The 20,428-nt window shown below is 42.2% G+C and overlaps 1 protein-coding gene across 2 annotated transcripts in view; it reads right to left on the bottom strand.

Moving 5' to 3' along the window:
- The window catches only part of EXOC6 (exocyst complex component 6), a 231,443-nt gene that overhangs the window by 46,306 nt on the left and 164,709 nt on the right, over positions 1–20,428 (bottom strand). For both annotated transcript variants that reach the window (XM_040436335.1, XM_040436336.1), the window contains exon 20: positions 5,987–6,060. In XM_040436335.1, the coding sequence (XP_040292269.1) occupies positions 5,987–6,060 (74 nt within the window). The remainder of the gene's footprint in view (positions 1–5,986; positions 6,061–20,428) is intronic.

The raw sequence follows: 20,428 nt of genomic DNA, 5'->3' as shown, positions 1-20,428 counted from the left end.
GTGCCAGCAACAGATGCATTTTATAGTACCTGTCACACATCCTTTCATTTCAGGCATAGATTCTCCACATTCCAGCCACTGATACTTCCTATTGTGCCTGTAACAGATATCCTACAGAGTACCCTCCACAGATGTACCCCAGAGGATCAGCCACAGATGCCTCCACATTCCAGCTGCATAAGATCTCTTCTGTGCAAGCCACAGATATCCCCCAGAACCCATCCATGGCTTCCTTCCATGTCTGACACATGGCATTCATGTTCTTAGATCAGATGACGCAATGGACATCGTCGTCATTATCAGTTATGGTGGAGATACATGAGGAACAGGTTAAAAAACTGCAAGTTGCTGCCAATATCTGCACACTGGAAGGTATCAGTAAGTGTGGGAGCAGCAGATGTTATCCGGTTTTTAAGGTTCTTTTGAACTTTTAAAGTAAACTTGTGGAGCAGAATCACACCTTTTATGTTAGACCAGGAACAGGGATGAAAACGTCTGTAGGCTACTACAATTTCTTGGTTTCTTCAAGAAGGTGTGAAGAACAAGCACTAATTGGGAAGAGAATCCAAGTGGAGCAGTGACCAGAAAACATTCCTTGGAGCTCAAGCCATCTCCTGAGATCAATTACAACTTCTCAAATGTGTTAAGGTTTCTACATTGACCTTAACACCAGAAGATGTGAAAGGCTCCCCAGAACAAATACTCTTTTTCCGAATCCAGCAGCTGGAAGCTTGAAATAGAGGGGATTATTTCCAAATGTAGAGTTTAGGACAAAAGAAACCACTTTCAGATATTCCGTGCTCTGATAAATAAGAAAGAAAAAAAAAAAAACTATTTCCTCCTTCAGCTTCTTAGAGGAGTTCATGAGAAGGAATTTTTTCAGGTGATTTATTTGGGGAAGCAACATAAAAAAGAGGTGTAATTAAATATATTGAAAATCAAAGGTGACATGACATTACATAGAGGTCAGAAGGTTACGGTACCAAGTATTTCCTGGAAGTAATGTGAGTTCTAGTTTTTTATTTATTCTATCATGTATCTATTATGTATCTATCTATAATGTATCTATCTATCATGTATCTATCATGTATGTATGTATCTATCTTATATCTATTTTTATCCATTAATTTATCTATCTATCTCATATCTATTTATCTATCTCATATACATCTTAAAACATTCTATATTTTTCAAACCAGCATTTGGATCTGAATACTTTTGGAACTGCATGTAATTCACTGAGTTATCCAATAAAACATATCAGTATAGAGCCACCCGCTATTTGCTCTTTTCCTTATTCCTCTGTGTACCTGGTTAAGGTGGTCACACATGCTCAGTTCCATTCTTCACCCACCACCTGCCATATCTACTGTTAGAAGTTGTGACAGTTACAGGGAGAGAGTTGATGCATAAAGGATACGGCCCTGGAAAAAGGACACAACTACTGAGCTGCCAACTTGAACTAAAACTAGCAGAGCAATTGGAGCAATGACTGGAAAGATCTCTGGATCCATGTGAGGTACGGGGCTGGTTATAGATTTGTTAGAAAGGTATTGTCATGTACTGTATGATGTCCGATTTTCATTTTGGATCATTCAATTAATTGTCCAAGACAAGCAGAAAGAAATTGGTCATAAAGGTGACTTCTACCTTTATGATAAATAATTCAATATAATGGGGGGCTTGTATAGCAATGGGACTCAGGAATCCTTTAGATGAAATAAAAATTTCCAAAAAAAAAAAATTAAAAAAATAACTTATAGACCATTGCCTTCAGACTATGTGACCAGTAATGACGTAAGGCAGATTGTTGAGATAACTGGCTTCCATTAACTAGCTGGTGATTGGCAGGGAGATCAAACTGTTTCATTTACAGGTCAAGTATTCTTTAGAAAATGAAGGGCAATCCTGCTGATCTGACGTGGAGCTGTGGTGTCTGCTAAAGTCCCAAACCTCCTGCTCTGCAGCCTGGATGCTCAGACGCTCATGGGTATCAGACTCTACCTGTCATCAACTCCTCTGAGCAAAGCAGGACACATCAGGGGCTTGACCTGGGGGCGCTGTCCGGGTGGGCAGGTAGACCCTCAGCTACTGGGCCGACTTCCTTATCTTTCATATGCTAGAACCATGCAGGAGTATCACATTTTAGCCGAAAAAACAGAAGCTTGACCTTTCCAAGAATTTCACGAAAGGAAGAGGCTCAGTTACTTTCCAACAAACACTTGAAGAAAAAGCTGTCATTCAGAGTATTACTGGGAGTGCATCATGCGAAAACAAACAGAGGGCAGCCGTGTGGTGAAACGGCATGATGGTATGGAGATCTTATCAATGGGACCTCCACAACAACACGACATTCCACATTTCTATGGCGCACAGACATTTCCATAGGGTGGAACTCTGGGAACATTCCACAGTTGGCTGAAATTCTGAAGGCAGCTGGTTTCCTGGTGGCACAGAGCGGTGCATTGAGGGTGTTCAGGTAGCAGGTAATAGAAGATTCCTGCCTCAGCCTATAAAGTTATTGATGATACAATGAAACGTTTCAGAATTTTCCAGTATCATTTTTATACTAATTCCTTATGGTTTTCAAGATGCTTTCTATCCTTCAGTAAGAACTTTCTTCATGACACACCTAACCACTCAATGCATGTATCATCCCGACACCACACACAGTTAAAGGGATTCTCCAGTTTTCCAAAACTGATGACCTATCCTAGATCATCATGATTGGTGGGAGTCCGATTCCGGACATCTCCGCTGATGAGCCGTTTGAAGGAGCTTCATCTCTACTGTGACAGCCTAGGTCCTCTTCAATGTTCTCCTGAAAACCATCGACATTGTCATGGCGGTGCAGTGTATCTACAGCTTTTTTGTCCCATTCACTTCCTTCAGTGCATGCACAGATACCAGGGGCGGACTGGGAACTTAAAGTGGCCCTGGAAAAAAAACCTAAAAGGGCCCCATGTAGGTGGATCCAGATTGACAGAAGACGAGGCAACACAAGTAGGCAGGGACAAGAGACCAAGACTGGGCCATCAATACCATAGTGCAGCACAAAATACTGCCCCAGCAGAACCATATACCACAGTATATGCCAATATTCAATTGTATCACTGTCCTGAGGATGGTGATACAGTTGAATTCAGTACCTGTAGATAAGTACCTGATGCTCCTAGCATTAATTAATGCTGAGGGCATCAGATCGTTACGTATCTATCCGGCAGCAATGAGGAGGGCATCAGCCCACAGGGAAATTTCCCTGTAGGGTCTAAGGCCAGTCCGTCCGTGGCAGATACAATAGATTATGATGTCTGTAGGTAGTGAGGTAGTCACGTGGCATGCATTATTCAGACAGTGGACCTGGGGGCAGCCAGGGAGAAGGGACAGTGTCAGAGTGGGAATGGTTGACGGAGGACTTTAGCGTGTAAGCTGGGGTGAGGAATGATTATCTGTTTTACAGCTTCACTTTTGGAGCTTTATTTGATTTGGACTGGAAAACTATTTAAAGGGAACCTGTCATCAATTTTATGCTGACCATATGCTGGCAGTATAATGTAGAGACAAGTGAGTTGATTTCAGCGCTCTGTCATTTATAAGTTAAAAGTAAGTGGTTGCTGAGAACCAACATCACAATCCTTGCAGACTGGGCCTGGAAAAGAGTCACAGCCACCTGAGAAGAGTCCTGGTTATTCATAAATGCCTGCCCACCTGCTGATGACTGACAGTCTTCTACCTAGTTTTCTCCCTTTTTCTCTGGAAGCAAACTGCCAATTATCAGCAGATGAATAACCAGGACTCTTCTGAAGTAGATTTGACTCTTTTCAGGGCCTGGGCTGCAATGTTTATGATGCTAGTTCTGAGCAACCACATACTTTTAGCTCATGAGTGACACACCGCTGAGATCAGCATTTCTGTCACTATTTTATGCTGCCCTCATCAAGGTCAGCATAAAGTTGATGACAGGTTCCCTTTAAAGAGGACCTTTCCCCTCTCCTGACATGCCTGTTTTAATAGCTTCATGCATTCTGCATGTAGTAACAATTCTGGAGCATCTGTTCTTATGTCTCTATGTTGTGCCATTCCTTTATTATTCCTACTAGAAGTTATGAATGAATTGCTAGCAGTCTGCAGTAAGGGTACAGAGAATAGTTTCGCTAGGTTTTCCTCTAAGTAGAGTTTCTCATTTCGGACTACAAGGCTCAGGGGAGAAAAATAATTTCACTAACCCTGACACCAGACCAGGTAAAGCCCAGGAGGCTATTAATGATGTAACCTAAGTGTTTGCAAAGCCCTGTTGTTTTTTGAGTTAAGGTGTCAATTTCCTTCCCTAAAAAAAGATCGCTGGTAACGGTTATATTAACTAAGGAGTTCTACCGGTATCATCAATCAATACCTCACATATCGGGGTATTTCTTATACAGTTTGTTTACTAGATTGGACCCCATACATGAAATATGGTCATATTCATTTCATATTATTTCATAAATAACATAAATGTGGGAACACAACAACAAAAAACACTCCAGGAAATTAACCACTTGTGGATCGGCCAACATCTTTGTACATCAGGTTTCCCATAGGTCTCTTATGAACTTATAAGCACATTAGGGAGCTTTATTAAGAAAAAGTCACCGGAATTCTGGTAAAAATTACATGATTACACACAATTCTAAATTCTCCCAAAAGTGCAGGAACACTCATTGGGGAAGATTTATTAAAATGCTGTAAAGTAGAACTGGCTTAGTTGCCCTAAGCAATGTGGGCCATATGGACATGGGACCAAGTTTACTTGAATTAGCTGGGTAGCGGCTGGATATCCACCGGACCCCATTATTAGTCAATGGGACTGGCAGGCATACCAGTACCGTCTGGCAATGCTCGATTCAGAGAGCTCTGGCAGAGAACAACCTGCCGACAGTGTAAAGCTAGCCTTACAGCTCTATCTTCAGTCACTGAATACAGCAGCTCTGCCTGCCTCGCACGGATGGGAAATCCTAGCAGTATCTGAAGCAGCACTCAGCAGCTGAGCTACATGCAGCAAACCAGTTGCCTGTACAACAGCTGTGGAAACTCCTTTAGGTCAGGTTTCCTGATGCAGTCTTGGAAGCCAAAATCAGGAGTGGATCATAAAAGGAGAGAAAGTATAAAAGACAAATACAACAGCTTTTTTTTTTTGTTTTTTTTTTCAATTGACTCCTGGTTTTGGCTTCCAAAACTGCATCCCCTACCACAACAATAAGCAGCCCGCTATTACCTCATTACTCAGAAGGCTACATTAAGAAAAGGCACACGAGCCGACAGCTTTCATATTGCTGAACTGCCGACAGCAGCTTTTACAACCACTTTTATACATATAATACAACTAATGCACTCACTTATATTTAGATGAGGCTGCAGAAACTCCCCCATTAACTGTATACTGCTGTAATGATGGTGCCTATGCAGGACACGTCTACCCCATTCAGGTAAGTCACATTTGATATAACTGGCAGCACACATGTAGGTGTCTCTTAAAGGGGTTGTCCCTCAAAAAATATTCCGTAGATTTCATACCAGCACCTGGATCTGAATACTTTTGAAATTGCATGTAATTAGAAATTTTGAATAGCCAGTGAGTTATTCAATAAAATGTATCTGTATGGGGCCAGCAATGTTTCTTATTTTTCTGTCCACCTTGCTAAGATGGACACACGTGCTCAGTTCCATCCTTCATTTTAGTGATTGGTTGCTGCCTCAGCACCCAGACTCCGTCTGAGTCACTATGACATGTAAAAAGTGTTTGAAAACTATGTGTCCCTCCAATTATTAGGTGTATATGTATATACTCACACACACAAACACAATGTAGAGTAGGTCCGATTTCTGGAGATGGATCTTCTCTTTACTCTGGATTATTTTTAATGCCATGTACAATTTACGGTTACAGACAGACAAATGTCCAATACAGACATAAGAAATATGCATAAATAAAAAAAAGAAGTCTTACTTGTCTGAGGTCAATGAATGCTAACTGCAGCGTGTCCTCCTGGAATCCGGGAACTGGGTCAGAACTCGCAAACACTGAAAAAGCAAATTAAATGCAAGCAATGATCAGTCCACACTGGTAACTGGCAATGTGAATTTACTGCCACAATATTACATGCCACCTACAAACAGGGTAGAACGAGTCCACCAAATGTCCTCTTATGGACTTAGTTCTGGTCACCAAAGGTCCAGCAGAAGAAAAGCTCATTGGATGCAGATTTGGAGCCAATTGCTGGCTGCTAGGCACAATTCTTTTTGGTTGATTCCTAAATAACCTACTAGAAAGTACTAATCATTTGTCCTGGGTGTGCAATGATAGTGTAGGATGCAGGTCAAAGTGAACATACACATGCCTGCACAAGGGGGGTCCTGAGGTCTACATGCTCCAACAGTGTATATGGGCATGGATTGTGAAGGACCCCTTCATGACATCCATATTACCTAGCAGAGTATATGGTCCGAGTGGACATTTCCTGTAAGCTTCATCTCGTTGGTGTTTTATCTGTAACTTTTAGCCATGTTCTCTCCCTGATCCATAGTAAAGAGGGGTAAGATAAGAAGCTGCATAGTTTTTCACTCAATCTACTGATGCTGTATTTTTAAGAGGACCTGTCACCTCTCCTGACATGTCAGTTTTAGTAACTACTTGCATTTCCCATGTAATAGCAATCCTGCAGCATCTATTCTTATGCTTTTATGTTGTTCCATTCCTTTAATATTCCTACTAGTTTAAAAATAAATTGCCAGCAGTCTGCAGTAAGTGTCCTGCTGGGTGTTACCAGTAGAGGGTGTGTCTGACTCTGTCCAATCAGTGCTGCTGGTGTCAGACTGTGCAGGGACACACACTCAAATGGTAAAACCCATCTGTACCTTTACTGCAAGCTGCTGACAACTCATTCATAACCTCTAGTAGACATAACAAAGGAATAGCAAAACACAGAGTCATAAGAATCAATGCTCCAGAATTGTTATTACATGGGGAATGCAAGTAGTTACTAAAACAGAGGAGAGGGAACAGGTACTCTTTATGGGGGTTGTACCACTGGGAAATAGACTCAGAATGGGTCCGATGCTGATCAGGTCTCCACTGGTTTCTGTTTTCCAGTCCCATCTCAGCCAATCACTTACTGAGCTGGGTCACTACTGTATTTCTTGACATATCCTGTGTTTCGAAACGAGACCAGGAAGTTGAAACTAAATAAACATCAGAAGTAAAGATCAGTGGGAGCCAGTAAGTGTTGGAACGGGAGCAGCAGGGTACCGATGAGGTGACTATCGCTTCTTTTATTTTTAATCTTTTTTAAATTAATTTAATTAACCTCATTTAGCAATAAAAGACAAGAATAAAGGATACTGCCATATTGACTAAAATTCACCTCTACGGAGAAAATAATAGGCGGCAAATTCACTTGTGTGAATGAGGCCGAGAGCAGGTAACCAGCTCTGCCTGTAACAGAACAAGTCAAGTCAAGTCCATTGAGCAAAAGTGAGACGACTTAAGGTGGTATTGTTGTAAATCCTTACGGTATAAAATGACTGACAATCGTTTTAACTGTTACTTACCATAAAAAGCACATTACTTGTTAGTCTTTATAACTTCATTTGTTATGAGTTGCTTGTAAAATTCCCATCAATTACTACTCCTATCATTTCAAATCTGTATTCTTAAGATGTCAAGTTACGCACCTTTTTTCCTCTCAATTACATTACGTTTTCACGAGCTTCTCTGCCTGAAGTTCAAAAACATGCAACATGCTATGATCATCGAGAGGGCTTACTGATGCCCGAGGGGAGCGATTACAGGAGGATCCTGAATGATACTAATTCCAAAACTGTCAACAGATTTTAAAACATCTGCTTTTGTTATAGCGTCTGCTCCATGGAAAAAAAAAGTCTACCTCTGGTGAGAGCAATTATTAAGGGAACTCTTAGAGGTGGGAGTGAGCTTAACTTGCACACATCAAGTGTAAGCCTCTAAGCACCGGCCGCCTGGAATGCCATTCTCTACATCTAAAGTGGATGTCACCGTAGAGAAGTCTGGAAAGAGTGATTTTTTTTCATTGGAGGTTCTTGAAGTCTTTAGGATAAAGAAACCTAAAGGGACATTAAATATGTTTGGATTACCCAAATTCTAATATCTGTCAAATGTGGAATTGCCCATAACAGATTTTCTTTCTTAAAGCATTTTCATTCAATACAGCTATTGATGACTACTTTCTTTAGTTTCCACTGGACTTACAATCTCGAATATGTCTGTCTGACCCACCTGTATGTGAATATGACTAGAAGGATGCATTCACACGAACATATTTTTGGCCTGCATCCAATCCGCATTTTTTGAGCTCATGCAGACCCACTCCTTTCCGTTTCCTCTATCCACGTGCTGTCCGCATCCATGTGGCCGAGGCAAAAATTATAGAACATATCTTATTCTTGGCCATTTTTTTAATGTGGCTCACAAAAACAGTGGGATGCACACGGACTGCATCCTTATTTTGAGGATCCGCGGACCGCAAAACTGATACGATCATGTGAATGTACTCTTCCAGTGGCATTTTACTTATGCCATTGTGCTTGTATCTCCCTCAGTTCAGTATTGCAAGGGTTAAACTCCCCGACACTGTGTGTACCTGTTTGACTAATAAGTTTGTAAAATCTGCTATATATTTCTTGAGTTTTGTGACCTGCCCTGGTTGTGCAACATACTTTGCCTGAATCTGCTTAGATTCTGTCTGTGTCCTGTGTTTGAGCTTTATCTGCCTGGTTACTCAAGTGTCTGGATTCTGTTTTGTCTGTTCCATGGACTTTGCCTGTGCATGTCTGAATTCTGTCCAAGTTCTGTTTGCCATGACTTTGTGTCTATTCCGCACATGTCTGATTTCCGTTCTAATTCTGTTTGTCAAATGATTCTGAAGTTCTAGTTAATTTCCAAGTTCTAGTTCTCGTCTGATCTGCCTTGCCAAGTTTCTGTATCTGGACCTGCTTTGTCTGTCGGTGTCTGGTGCTTTCTTCCACCTAGACGTCTTGACCACTGTTGTCCAGTATCTGCTATGTCTGCACGAGTTCCTGTAGTTCGTATGTCTGGCTCTTGTAGACTCTTTGGGCCAGATTTATCATTAGGCTACTTTCACACTAGCGTTCGGGGTTCCGCTTGTGAGTTCCGTTTGAAGGCTCTCACAAGCGGCCCCGAACGCTCAGAATGCATCAGGATGGCTCCGCTTGGCCTCCGTTCCGCTCAGTAGGCGGACATCCGAACGCAGCTTGCAGCATTCGGTTGTCCGCCTGGCCGTGCGGAGGCAAACTGATCCGTCCAGACTTACAATGTAAGTCAATGGGGACGGATCCGTTTGAAGTTGACACAATATGGTGCAATTTTCAAAAGGATCCGTCCCCCATTGACTTTCAATGTAAAGTCTGGACGGATCCGTTCAGGCTACTTTCACACTTAGAATTTTTTCTGAACTATAATGCAGACGGATCCGTTCTGAACGGATACCATCGTTTGCATTATAGGAGCGGATCCATCTGTGCAGACACCAGACGGATCCGCTCTGAACGCAAGTGTGAAAGTAGCCTTACTCTGACAGCTCACTCCACTTTCACATGTGGCTAAAGTCAGTTTTAGCCAAGTCAGATTTATGATCGGCCCTTTAAGACTGTAATAAATGTGGTTTGACGGTAGCAGTTTATCCGTCAGTAAGCAGCTTTACAAAAGTCGCATGTCTTTACGAAAAAGTCGCATGTTCTATTAAAAAGTCTCATAAAATAAGCATGGTCCTCACTGGAGTGAAATTGTGAATTGTTTTGCGACTTTTTAAATAGTCACAATAGTAAATCTGTCTAGAGATTCATTTACATAGGAAAACACGCCCACTTTCAGAAAACTGGCGAGCATAGTGCAGAGCAGAAAAAAGTTGCAAATTTTTGCGCAGTTTTAGCGATTGCGTAAAAATTTGCGACTTTTTCACTCCATTATTCTGACTTGAGCTAATGATAAATCTGGCCCTTTGAGTCCCTGATCATTCTGTCTGCCCGTGCTCCGTGTTTTATCTCTTGCCAGTATTGAGGATGTTTGCCATCCAGCTACTTCTATTCTTCTGGCGACTACATGGTGACACAAAACAAATGCGTATTGATAGCATCTTGTAACAATAAATATCTCAGGACCACTTCCAAATTTATGAATGAAAAACAGTTGCACACGGATATGCGGCAGAGGCTACCTCCAAGCGCGGAGCTGTCAGTTCAGACCTCGGTGATAATAAAGCACTGCAGAGGAGCGCCGCAGTAGTAAACAGAGGAGGAACCAAGTTTTACGGGACACAAGAAAGACAAAAGTGCATCCTATCTGCCTTATATCCTACCCTGGGGAGGGACTAAGCCTGTGATCTCTCCTATACAGATGGCCAAGCCTAATTTATTCTCCACATCGCACACCTGCCCTTATGAATGCCATCACAACACATCATAAATCATGGCTTCCAGTTCGCAATGTCACATTTTCTTGCCGTGCTTTGACTCATAATGTATAATGCGCTCATGGGTTGTGCTTTGCTTCTCTATCATAAATCCAGAGGAGAGAATGTCATTTTTCACCATAAAGTAAAGGGCTAGAAAATCTCTCTCTCTGTACATACAAGCTTTAAATGATAAAAAGTGTATGAAAATGGAAACCATTCGTAATATAGGAAAAGGTATATTAGATAACCCTTCTCCATATGCACTATTAGAGCATCTAGACACCATAGACAGGGCCCTAATCTATTAGCCCTAGAGAAAAAGGTTTCCGCTCTGGTGAATGTGACACTACTGCATATTACAGTCGCCATGTAATACAGATATACCATCACCCATCAGCGGCTACTGTTGGTGGTTCCAGCAGCTGGACCCATAGCTAAGTTGGGCATCTTGAAATGGATTTGTACGGAGACTTTTTCTTTAAATTTATTTGTCAATGGTAAATTGCTAACAGCACTAGGAAGGAGCCGGGGAGAGCAGGACAGACGTACCTTTCGTGGGGCTATTATCACCACGAGTATTATGAACATTAAGTTTTATCCTGCCAGATTTAAGTGCACTGGAGGTGGAGCTTCACTGTGAAGCCCCTCCCCTCTGCTCTGAATGACAGCTGTAGTTCCAGTGGTCTCCATTTTGGATACTACAGCCAAGAACTCAATGCAAAGAGTACCTCACAGTGACGCTCTACTTCCAGTGCACAGGCAGGAGCAGAACCTGGCAGAATAAAAGTTCATATTCCCTTATAAAAGCTCTATAACATGTTTGTTTGTCCTTCTCAGAACCTACATAGTGCTGTCAGCAGATAAGTGTGGTAGAAACTGCTGACAGATTACTTTCAATCCGAAATAACTTCTTTAAAGGCTATGGACACCTTTGTGCACTAAAAACCAATAACCCCATATCTTACCGTAATGCAGCACACAATAAAATTGCACTTGTTTGTTTACTGATATCAGCTTTGCTTCACATGCACTTAGAAAGGCTCTGATATGAGTTTTGCTCACTGCTGTCATCTCCTGTGAGGCTCTGTGGGCGTTCCTGTTGATTTCACATGCACCAGCACAAGCTCTGCTGTCCCGCCCCCACATCCTGTTACACAGCACAGCCCCGCCCCGCCCCCACATCCTGCTACACAGCACAGTGAGCAGCCACTTACATATAGGCTGCTGGAACTTGCAAGTAACTTGGTAGTAAGATTTCATTCCAATCCACAACATGGTGAGTCTTACAGTATGCTACAGCCTGTAATCAGCAGATTTATTTCTCACTTTCCATTCTGTAGAAAGTCCATTATTTGTGGAACCAGCAGTCAGAACCAGCAGGATATAGATCTCATTACTGACAGCTCTTCCTACATGCACTCTCTTTTGAACCCAGTATTGTGTGCAGTCCGCACAGTGATCGATCAATTCTCCCACACAGATTAGTATAGTGTGACGACACACAATGCTATGTACACATAGAAGTACAAGGGGGGGAGATTTATCAAAACTGGCGCAAAGGAAAACTGGCTTAGTTGCCCATAGCAAGCAATCAGATTCCTCCTTTCATTTTCCAATGGAGCTTTGAAAAATGAAAGGAGGAACCTGATTCGTTGCTATGAGCAACTAAGCCAGTTCTACTTTATACCAGTTTGATAAATGACATACATATATATATTATATATAAATGACAGCACTCTCAAACACTTTATTCACCCCTGTGGTCGCAATGTTTTCAGCTCATTCACAGAGTCTCTTTTCAAGCTATGAGCTAAAACATTGTGACTAGTGTTGAGTGAACTTGTGTTTCAAGTTCAGTGTACAAGGTTCAGATTATCTAAGAATTCCTTTATGGATTCCGCTACTACGGACTATAAGGGTCCATTCACATGTCCACAACTGTATTGCAGTCTGCAAATTGCGGATCCACGAAACACGGACCGCACATGGCCGGCACTATGATAGAAAGGTCTATTCTTGTTCGTCGCTGCGGACAAGAATAGGACATGTTCTATTTTTTTGCGGGGCCGCAGAACGTAAGTGCAGATGCAGACAGCACATGGTGTGTTATCCGCATCTTTTGTGGCCCCGCTCGAAATTAATGGGTCCACACCACTTCAGCAAAATTGCGGAACGGATGCGGACCCATTATGCGGACGTGGTAGCAGAATCCATAACGGAATTCTTAGATAACCCAAACCTGAACCTTGTACGCCAAACTTGAAACACAAATTCGCTCATCTCTATTTGCGACCGCAGGGGTGAGTAAAGTGTTTTTCTTTTCACTCATTTTTTGTGAGAGTGCTGCCATTTTTTTTAATTCTCATATTGTCCTGGATTTGTTGCCGGATCCTTTAGCCTGCGCCTCCATATTTATATTTGGCCTGATGTGCTGCCATTGTTATATATATATATATATATATATATATATATATATATATATTAGGGTTATTCCTGCAGTATATAAATCTTTTGCTAGAGGTAGTTGTGCATTGTGTGTATATACTGTATATATATATATATATATATATATATATATATATATTACAGTTTTTATTCGTTTTTTTTACAATGTTCACCTGACAGAATAGATAACGTGATATTTTTATAGAGCAGGTCGTAACAATGCGGCAATACCTAATATGTCTTTTTTTTTTTTTTTTTGATTTACACTTACAATTTTTGAAAAAAAAATCATGTTTTCTGAAAGACTTTTTTTTTTTTTTTTTTGGGCGATTGTCTTAGGTAGGGTCTCATTTTTTGTGGGATGAGATGATGGTTTGATCAGTACCATTATGGGGCACATATGACTTTTTGATCGCTTGGTATTACACTTTTTGTGATGTAAGGTGATAAAAAATGGATTTTTTGGCACTTTTTTTTAATGGTATTCACCAGATGGGTTGGATCACATGCTATTTTTATAGAGCAGGTCGTTACGGACATGACAATACCTAATATGTGCATTTTTTTAAACTTTATTTTATACGATAAAAGCATGTTTTGAAAAAAAGTTTTTGTGTCTCCATTTTCTGAAAGCATATTTTTTTACATTTTTCGGACGATTGGCTTATGTAGGGGCTAATTTTTTGCGGGATGAGGTCACGGTTTGGTTGGTACTAATTTTGGGTACATATGACTTTTTTGATCACTTTTTTACCATTTTTTGTGAAGTGCGGTCGTCAAAATTGCAATTCCATCATAGTTTTTTTTTTGTTTTTTTTTATAGATCAGGCCCTTACGGACACGGCGATACCAAACATGTTTAGTGTTATGTGTGGATATAGGAAGTTTTTCTTTATTTTTTTATTTTATTTTTGTAATTTTTTATTTTTATTTTACATTTTTGGACCCAGACCTACTTGGTTCCTTTAGCAGGAGCCTGATCAGGCTTACATATACCACGGCAAGCCGAATGCCTGTGAAGGCGCCGGTTGCCATGGTAACCATCAGGACGCTGCCACAGCGAAGCGGCCTGATGGAGGAGGGAGCTCCCTCCCTCAGTTTACCCTTCAAGCATCGGGCTGCTGCCACAGCAGAGTAGCGGCACCAAGGAAGGGGTTAAAGTAGAGTGTCAGCTGCCCCTCTGCCATCCTGAAAGGGGGGGGCCTGCTGCAAGCTCTGCCATCTTGAAAGGGGATGCAGGGGTGCTGCACGCTCTGCCATCTTGAAAGGGGATGCGGGGGTGCTGCACGCTCTCCATCTTAAAAGGGGGGGCAGGGGTGTTGTGTGAGCTCTGCCATCCTGGGGTGGGGGGGGCTTCGCCACAGCTCGCCCATCTATAAAGGAAGGGGGGGCATTAACCCTTCAAGCATCAGGCCGCTGCCAGGGCAGAGCAGTGGCCCGAAGGTTAGCCCCTTCCAGACAGCGGTCCTCTAACACTCTGCCCCGCTGCCGCTCTGCCATCCTGAAGGGATGGGGGGGAGGAGAGGGAGACAGTGAGCGCTCCCGTGTGCACAGGAGGAGTTACAGAAAATCCGTCTGACGGATTCTCTGTAAACTCACTGAGAGCAGCCTGCTGTGCATAGGAAACACAGCAGGCTGTAGAACAAAAACGAAAAAAAGAAAGATAAATAGAACCAATTGGAGAAATGATTTGCTCCACAAAATAAATTAGTGTCAATTTTTTTTTTTTTTTTTTTTAACAAAAGGTGTACATATTCTTTAATTACCTTCATGAACTAGACAAAATCCCACCGTTACTCATGCTTACTCTACGGTGTAAAGCTGCACTTGATATTGCATTGAATTTTGCCATATGTTTGGCGTGTACACCAGGAAAGCTCCCAACGTGTATCCAAAATATGTCCATAATGGTTCTTCACTCATCGGAGGATAAAAGGGTGTAATTTTTTACCTCCTTTTGACCGGTATAAAAAAGGAACAGCATAGCAAGCTACTCTATTTCATACAACATATAGGTTTTCCTTCTACAATGGACCCTATCACTTAATCCCAGAAAACAAAGCGGAATGATCAAAACAGGACAAAATCAAGGATGATGAACATAAAACCAAGGATTCATTGGCTGGTCTACACGTATCGAGGTCGGTCCGACTTCTTTTTTGGAGACCACTGTATGGCATCTGCTGGAGACATGCCTTTAAAATATACATCCCGACGCATCTGTTAAACCCGGACCATAAAGGCTGCATGAACAGAGCCTAACATAGAGTGCTATGATTGTGCATTCATAGTTGTTATAAATTCAGCAAATTAGTGGAGCATGCTGTTCTTAGATTCCTTAGCTCTTGTTTTCAGGAATGCTCCGATATGTGATCACATCACACACTAATTATATCTCGTAGGGGCTCCTAACCATCACTTCCCTTTACAGCAGTTTCCGAACTAAGAAATAATGAGACTGAAAAACCAGTTGAGCAGTCATTAAAGCCTGCACATTAAAATGTAGGATGTTGTAGAACGCACCTCCCCTCCTGCGTCTGTAAAACCTAAAAACCCATTTATCAATACAGTAGGAAGCTACCTGCCATTTGTGAGTTATTTGCACACTCTGAGTGCTAATGGAACTGTCACCATTGTAGCCATTAATCCCAAAATGTCAAAGGAGAAAAGCTGGAGGAGGCCGATGAGAAAGGTTATAAATCACGAGGAACACAGGGATGCACTGAATGTGCCTGACAGACCTTATGAATGAAACCCAACAATAAAAGCAGCTTTCAGATCCGGGATCTGCTCCTGTGTGACAATCTTCTTGCTCTACAATGAACTGTCATTAGAACAATACCAAGCTCTTCATTGTATTTTGCTCTTCCTGACTCTTCGTAGGGTGATAGGGGTAGATAATGTGGAACGTTCGAGGTTGGTACATCTGCAGGAGCCTCGGTATTCCCAATTAACGGCAATTATTGAAACATACTGCTGATACTGAAAGATGTTATTTGTCTCGGAGCTTCAGGATGTTCAGAATGTTCCCATCTGGCCATTGACAATCAGTCATGTGTCAATTAGCGCTTCATAAGATAGATTTTTTATATTTTTTAATGAAGCAGCAGTATAAAGCCGTCACATGTTGACTAGGCGTACGAGTCAGAAATTGCCTGGAATTTTCCATTTATTGGCTTCGTTTTGGCTCTTCATGAGCAGTAAGCACAGTGTTCCTTCTTTTCCTCATTACGTTTTTGTATCACATTGACACGATATTCTAATAGGTTTAGGTTATGAGGACATTCTGAATTAATGTTGGGAACCTCCATCCACTAAAGGGGCTCTCCGGGCCAATTCTACAAATTCAACATGTATTGTACCTGGGAAAAGAGTAGCTATTCCTATACTTCCACTTAGGTGCCGGTCCCCCTGATGGGTCTTCTCTTCTGACCCAGACACATACATTGCTGCCTGGAAGATCTGGTGGAGAAACAGCACTTCTCTGGCGCATGCGCAGCTTCAGGCTTCTACTGCGCCTACGTCCTGATTAGCAGCTGAAGCGCTGAACAGCCTAACAGGATGATCTGGCTGTAAACATCCAAGGCCACAGCGTTGACATCGGGGACTAGAGGAGACCAGCGAAAATCAATAAAAAATAAAAAAAAATATGTTTTACTGAGGTCTATGCACGAGGATAGTAGGATCTGACAATTAGTGGAAAATGCATATGGATCCCAGGAAACCCATTTAACCACAGCAGATCATGGCTTGAAAGGGTGCCTCTCTGGAGGAACATATCCATGTATTACATGGACAGCCTATTGTTTTCAATGGCCGTCATGTAAAGCTTTATTTCTCCGTTGTGGCGCTGCAGAGAAAACGTTCTCCAACTGACCGCTGTTAAGTCGATACTAGCAGTGGGTCACTCTGTGATCATCTTATTCAGGGTGAGGAGGGGACAGAAGGCATTGTTAAAAACAAAAACACCAACTAAAGTGGGCTCACTGTTAAAGCCAATTAGAGAAGGTGTATAATATGAACTGAGGACTCCTAAAACAATAATAATAAAACCATGGAAAAATATATTTCTCTGAATACACTGAAAAAGTATGTATCACAAATATATTTTAGCAGACATCCACCCACATAGACATCGTGAGTCGGTAGTAATTTGTCAATGCTGCTATAACTGGTATAACTTGTACAAAAAAAGCCCGGACCTAGAAGAACCCGCTGGGCGAAACGTGTTGGGGGGTCAGTATTTCATTTCATCTTAACTCATCGGATTACATCATTTAGCTGTTTTTTGGTATACTTTCATCACAATATTTTGGATATTATTTAGGCCTGTGCATTTTTAGTACATGTTACAAGTTATAGCAGAATCAGAGACGGATTGGCCATAGACCTTACAGGCAAATTTCCCAGTGGGCCAATGCCCAAGGGCCCACCTGAGCCCTCCTCACGGCTGGCCAGTGTAAGTTTTTCGGCAAGTATTTTATGCTGATGGGGGCAGTATTTTGTGAGGGACTGTGGTATTTTGCTCTGTTGGGGTGGTATAATGCAATATGGCCCCGCCTCCATCAATTTGGACCAGACTACAAAACGGGGTCACTTTTAGTATTTTTTCCTGGGCCACTTTTAAGTTCCCAATTCGCCCCTGAGCAGAATTGACAAATTACTACCGACTCATAATGGCACCCTCTTATGTCTATGTGGGTGGATGTCTGCTACAATATACTCATTGTGATTTTATTCTCTAAATATACTAATAAGGGCTCATGCACACGGCCGTTGTTCGGCTGTTCCATGCATTGGTAGACGCAATTTGCAGTCCCCAATGCACGGGCAACAGCGGTGCAGCTGCCGCGACGGATGCAGACCCATTCAACCTGAATTGGTCCGTGATTCGTCCGCACTGCAAAAAAGTAGAACATGTTCTTTTTTTTTTTTTGTGGTGTGGAGGCTCGGAGAGAAACCCTTATGGTTTCTTCACAGTAAGATCCCTATGGTGCCTCCGTTCCGCACCGACCTTCCAGATTGCAGACCCATTCAAATGGGCCCGCATCAGTGATGCAGTGAGCACACGGGCGGTGCCCGTGTATTGCGGACAGACGGACAACAATGGTGTGCATGAGACCTTAAGACATATTTTTCAATATTTTTGCAAGGTGTTATTGTTGTTTTAGGGGTTCTCCATTTAAATTTATGTCCAGGAATGTTACTAATCAGAAAGTACCCATACCCAGGAAATCAATACATTCACAACATCAGAGATCGGCTCCGATTCCTTATCTTTTTTATTTGAAGGGGGCAAGGAAACAATTTCCACAGAATGGCTTCTGCATTTCGAAACCTGAAGGTTTCTTAATCAGAACCGAATGTACTACACCAGATACGGTCATATAACATAACCATACGCGGTGCAGTACTTTAGGCTATGATTAAAAAAAATTTGGGTTTTGAAACGCGTAAGCAGTACTGTAGGTTGCACGTGGAACCTATGTTTTTAATGAAGTGATAATAAATTTGGCTTTTGATAGTTAATTAGGGTGCTGGAACAAAACTTCTGGACAAATATCCAGGAAAATTGGGACCATCTTGAGACGTACGACCCTCTCTGTATGTCCCATAGCGGTCTTCCTGGCTCTCCTTGAATGTAAACTATTGAATATATGTCATACATAAGGAATATAATACTCATAGGATTCCTCTCTTAAGAAGATATTTTCAAGCTGAAAAGTTTTCACCAGCAATACTAGGCAGATAATAAACCTGTATGTGCTTAAGAACATACAAGCTCAATATAGACATTGCCATATTTTATTTCAGGACCCCAGCTCAGCACTGTGCCGCACAATGTGTTTACAGGTGTAAAAAAGTAATTAAAGGGGCTGTCCGCTTTGTTCACATTGATAACCTATTCTAAGGTTAGGGCATCAATATCAAATCAGCGGTGGTCCAACTCTCAGCACCCCCACCGATCAGCTGTTTGAAGAGAAGGCCGTGCTCGTATGAGCGCTGCCTTCTTCTCACTGTTCACAGCAGCGAGCAGGTGTACCTACAAGAAGCCATCCTCATTCACGTCTATGGGTCGGCTTCTTGTAGGTACACCTGCTCGCTGCTGTGACGTCGACGGCGAGCAGGTAAACAATGAAGAGGAAGCCGCACTCATACGAGCACTGCTTTGTCTTCAAACACCCGGGACCCCCGACGATGTGATATTGATGACTTATCCTAAAGATAGGTCATCTATATGAATAAACCTTTGCTCTAACCATAATAACAAACTGAATTCGTTTTTGACTTTTTGTTGAATCATTAGTGGATTTAGGTTCAGATCTGTATTTTGGAATAGGGCTTTTCGGTGTATTATTTAAAGAGGACTTGTAGTAACACACACGTCAGGAGAGTAGACATCAGTGTATTCCCCATAAAGCGACAATTCTGGTTTATCTTTTCCCTTGGTTATTCCTCCTACAAATATCTCAATAAACAGTTGACAGTTACCAGTTGGAGGGTCCCTACACGGACTGACGCTTTCCAATCACTGCTGCTGACTTATTCATAGAATTCTAGGAGGAACAACAGTCAACACAGAGTTATAAGAAAAGAAGGTCCAGAATTGTCATTTTATGGGGGATACAAAAAAATTACTAGAGCAGACATGTCAGGAATGCTGCTGGTCTTCCTTAAAGGGGTTACTCCATGAAATGTATTACTATGCAATGAATGGGAGTACTACTGCAGAAGACATCCAATAAAAGTAGTGCTCTTTTTTATTTTTTTTATGTACATTACATTTTCATCTGTGGTAGCGCCCCCTGCTGTTTATTCTTCTGGTCCACCTTGTCCTGCATTCAGAGGTGGACTAACATGCTCAGTAGCTTCCCTGCTTCCTTCCCCCTCTTAGTACAGGTGTAGGGATCTTACTGTGAAGTGGTCATTCATTTATTCATCCCTACTCCTAAATTCATAGAATCTCTCTCTAGACAGTGGAGAATGCACTCGTGGGGATATTACATACTATACTTATCTCTGGGGCTATATGTGGAGGACTAATTTTCGTGCAGGTTAGGCCTCCTGCACACGATGCAATACACGGGCACCGTTCCGTGTGCATTCCGCATCACGGATGCGGACCTATTCACTTCAATCCGGAGATGCAGAATGGAAGCACGGAACGGAACCCTACGGAAGCACTACGGAGTGCTTCCGTGGGGTTTCGTCCCGTACTTCCGTTCCGCAAAAAAGATAGAACATGTCCTATCTTTTTGCGGAACGGCCGGATCGCGGACCCATTAAAGTGAATGGGTCCGCGATCCACTGCGGCTGCCCCACGGGCAGTGTTCGTGCATTGCGGCCCACATTTTGCGGACCGCAGCACAACCACGGGGCGAACACGTTTGTGTGCAGGAGGCCTTAACAAGAGCTACTTGCAGTGCAAGTCATGTGACTCACGGAAAGTTAAGAAAGTCCCCCAGAGAAGCAGAAAGCTGGGTTAAAAAAAAGTTTTC

This window comes from Bufo bufo, chromosome 6, assembly GCF_905171765.1.
Source record: "Bufo bufo chromosome 6, aBufBuf1.1, whole genome shotgun sequence".
Classification (NCBI taxonomy): Eukaryota; Metazoa; Chordata; class Amphibia; order Anura; family Bufonidae; genus Bufo; species Bufo bufo.
The sequence above is the reverse complement of the archived record's forward strand: the minus strand, read 5'-3'. Positions and strand labels throughout refer to the sequence as shown.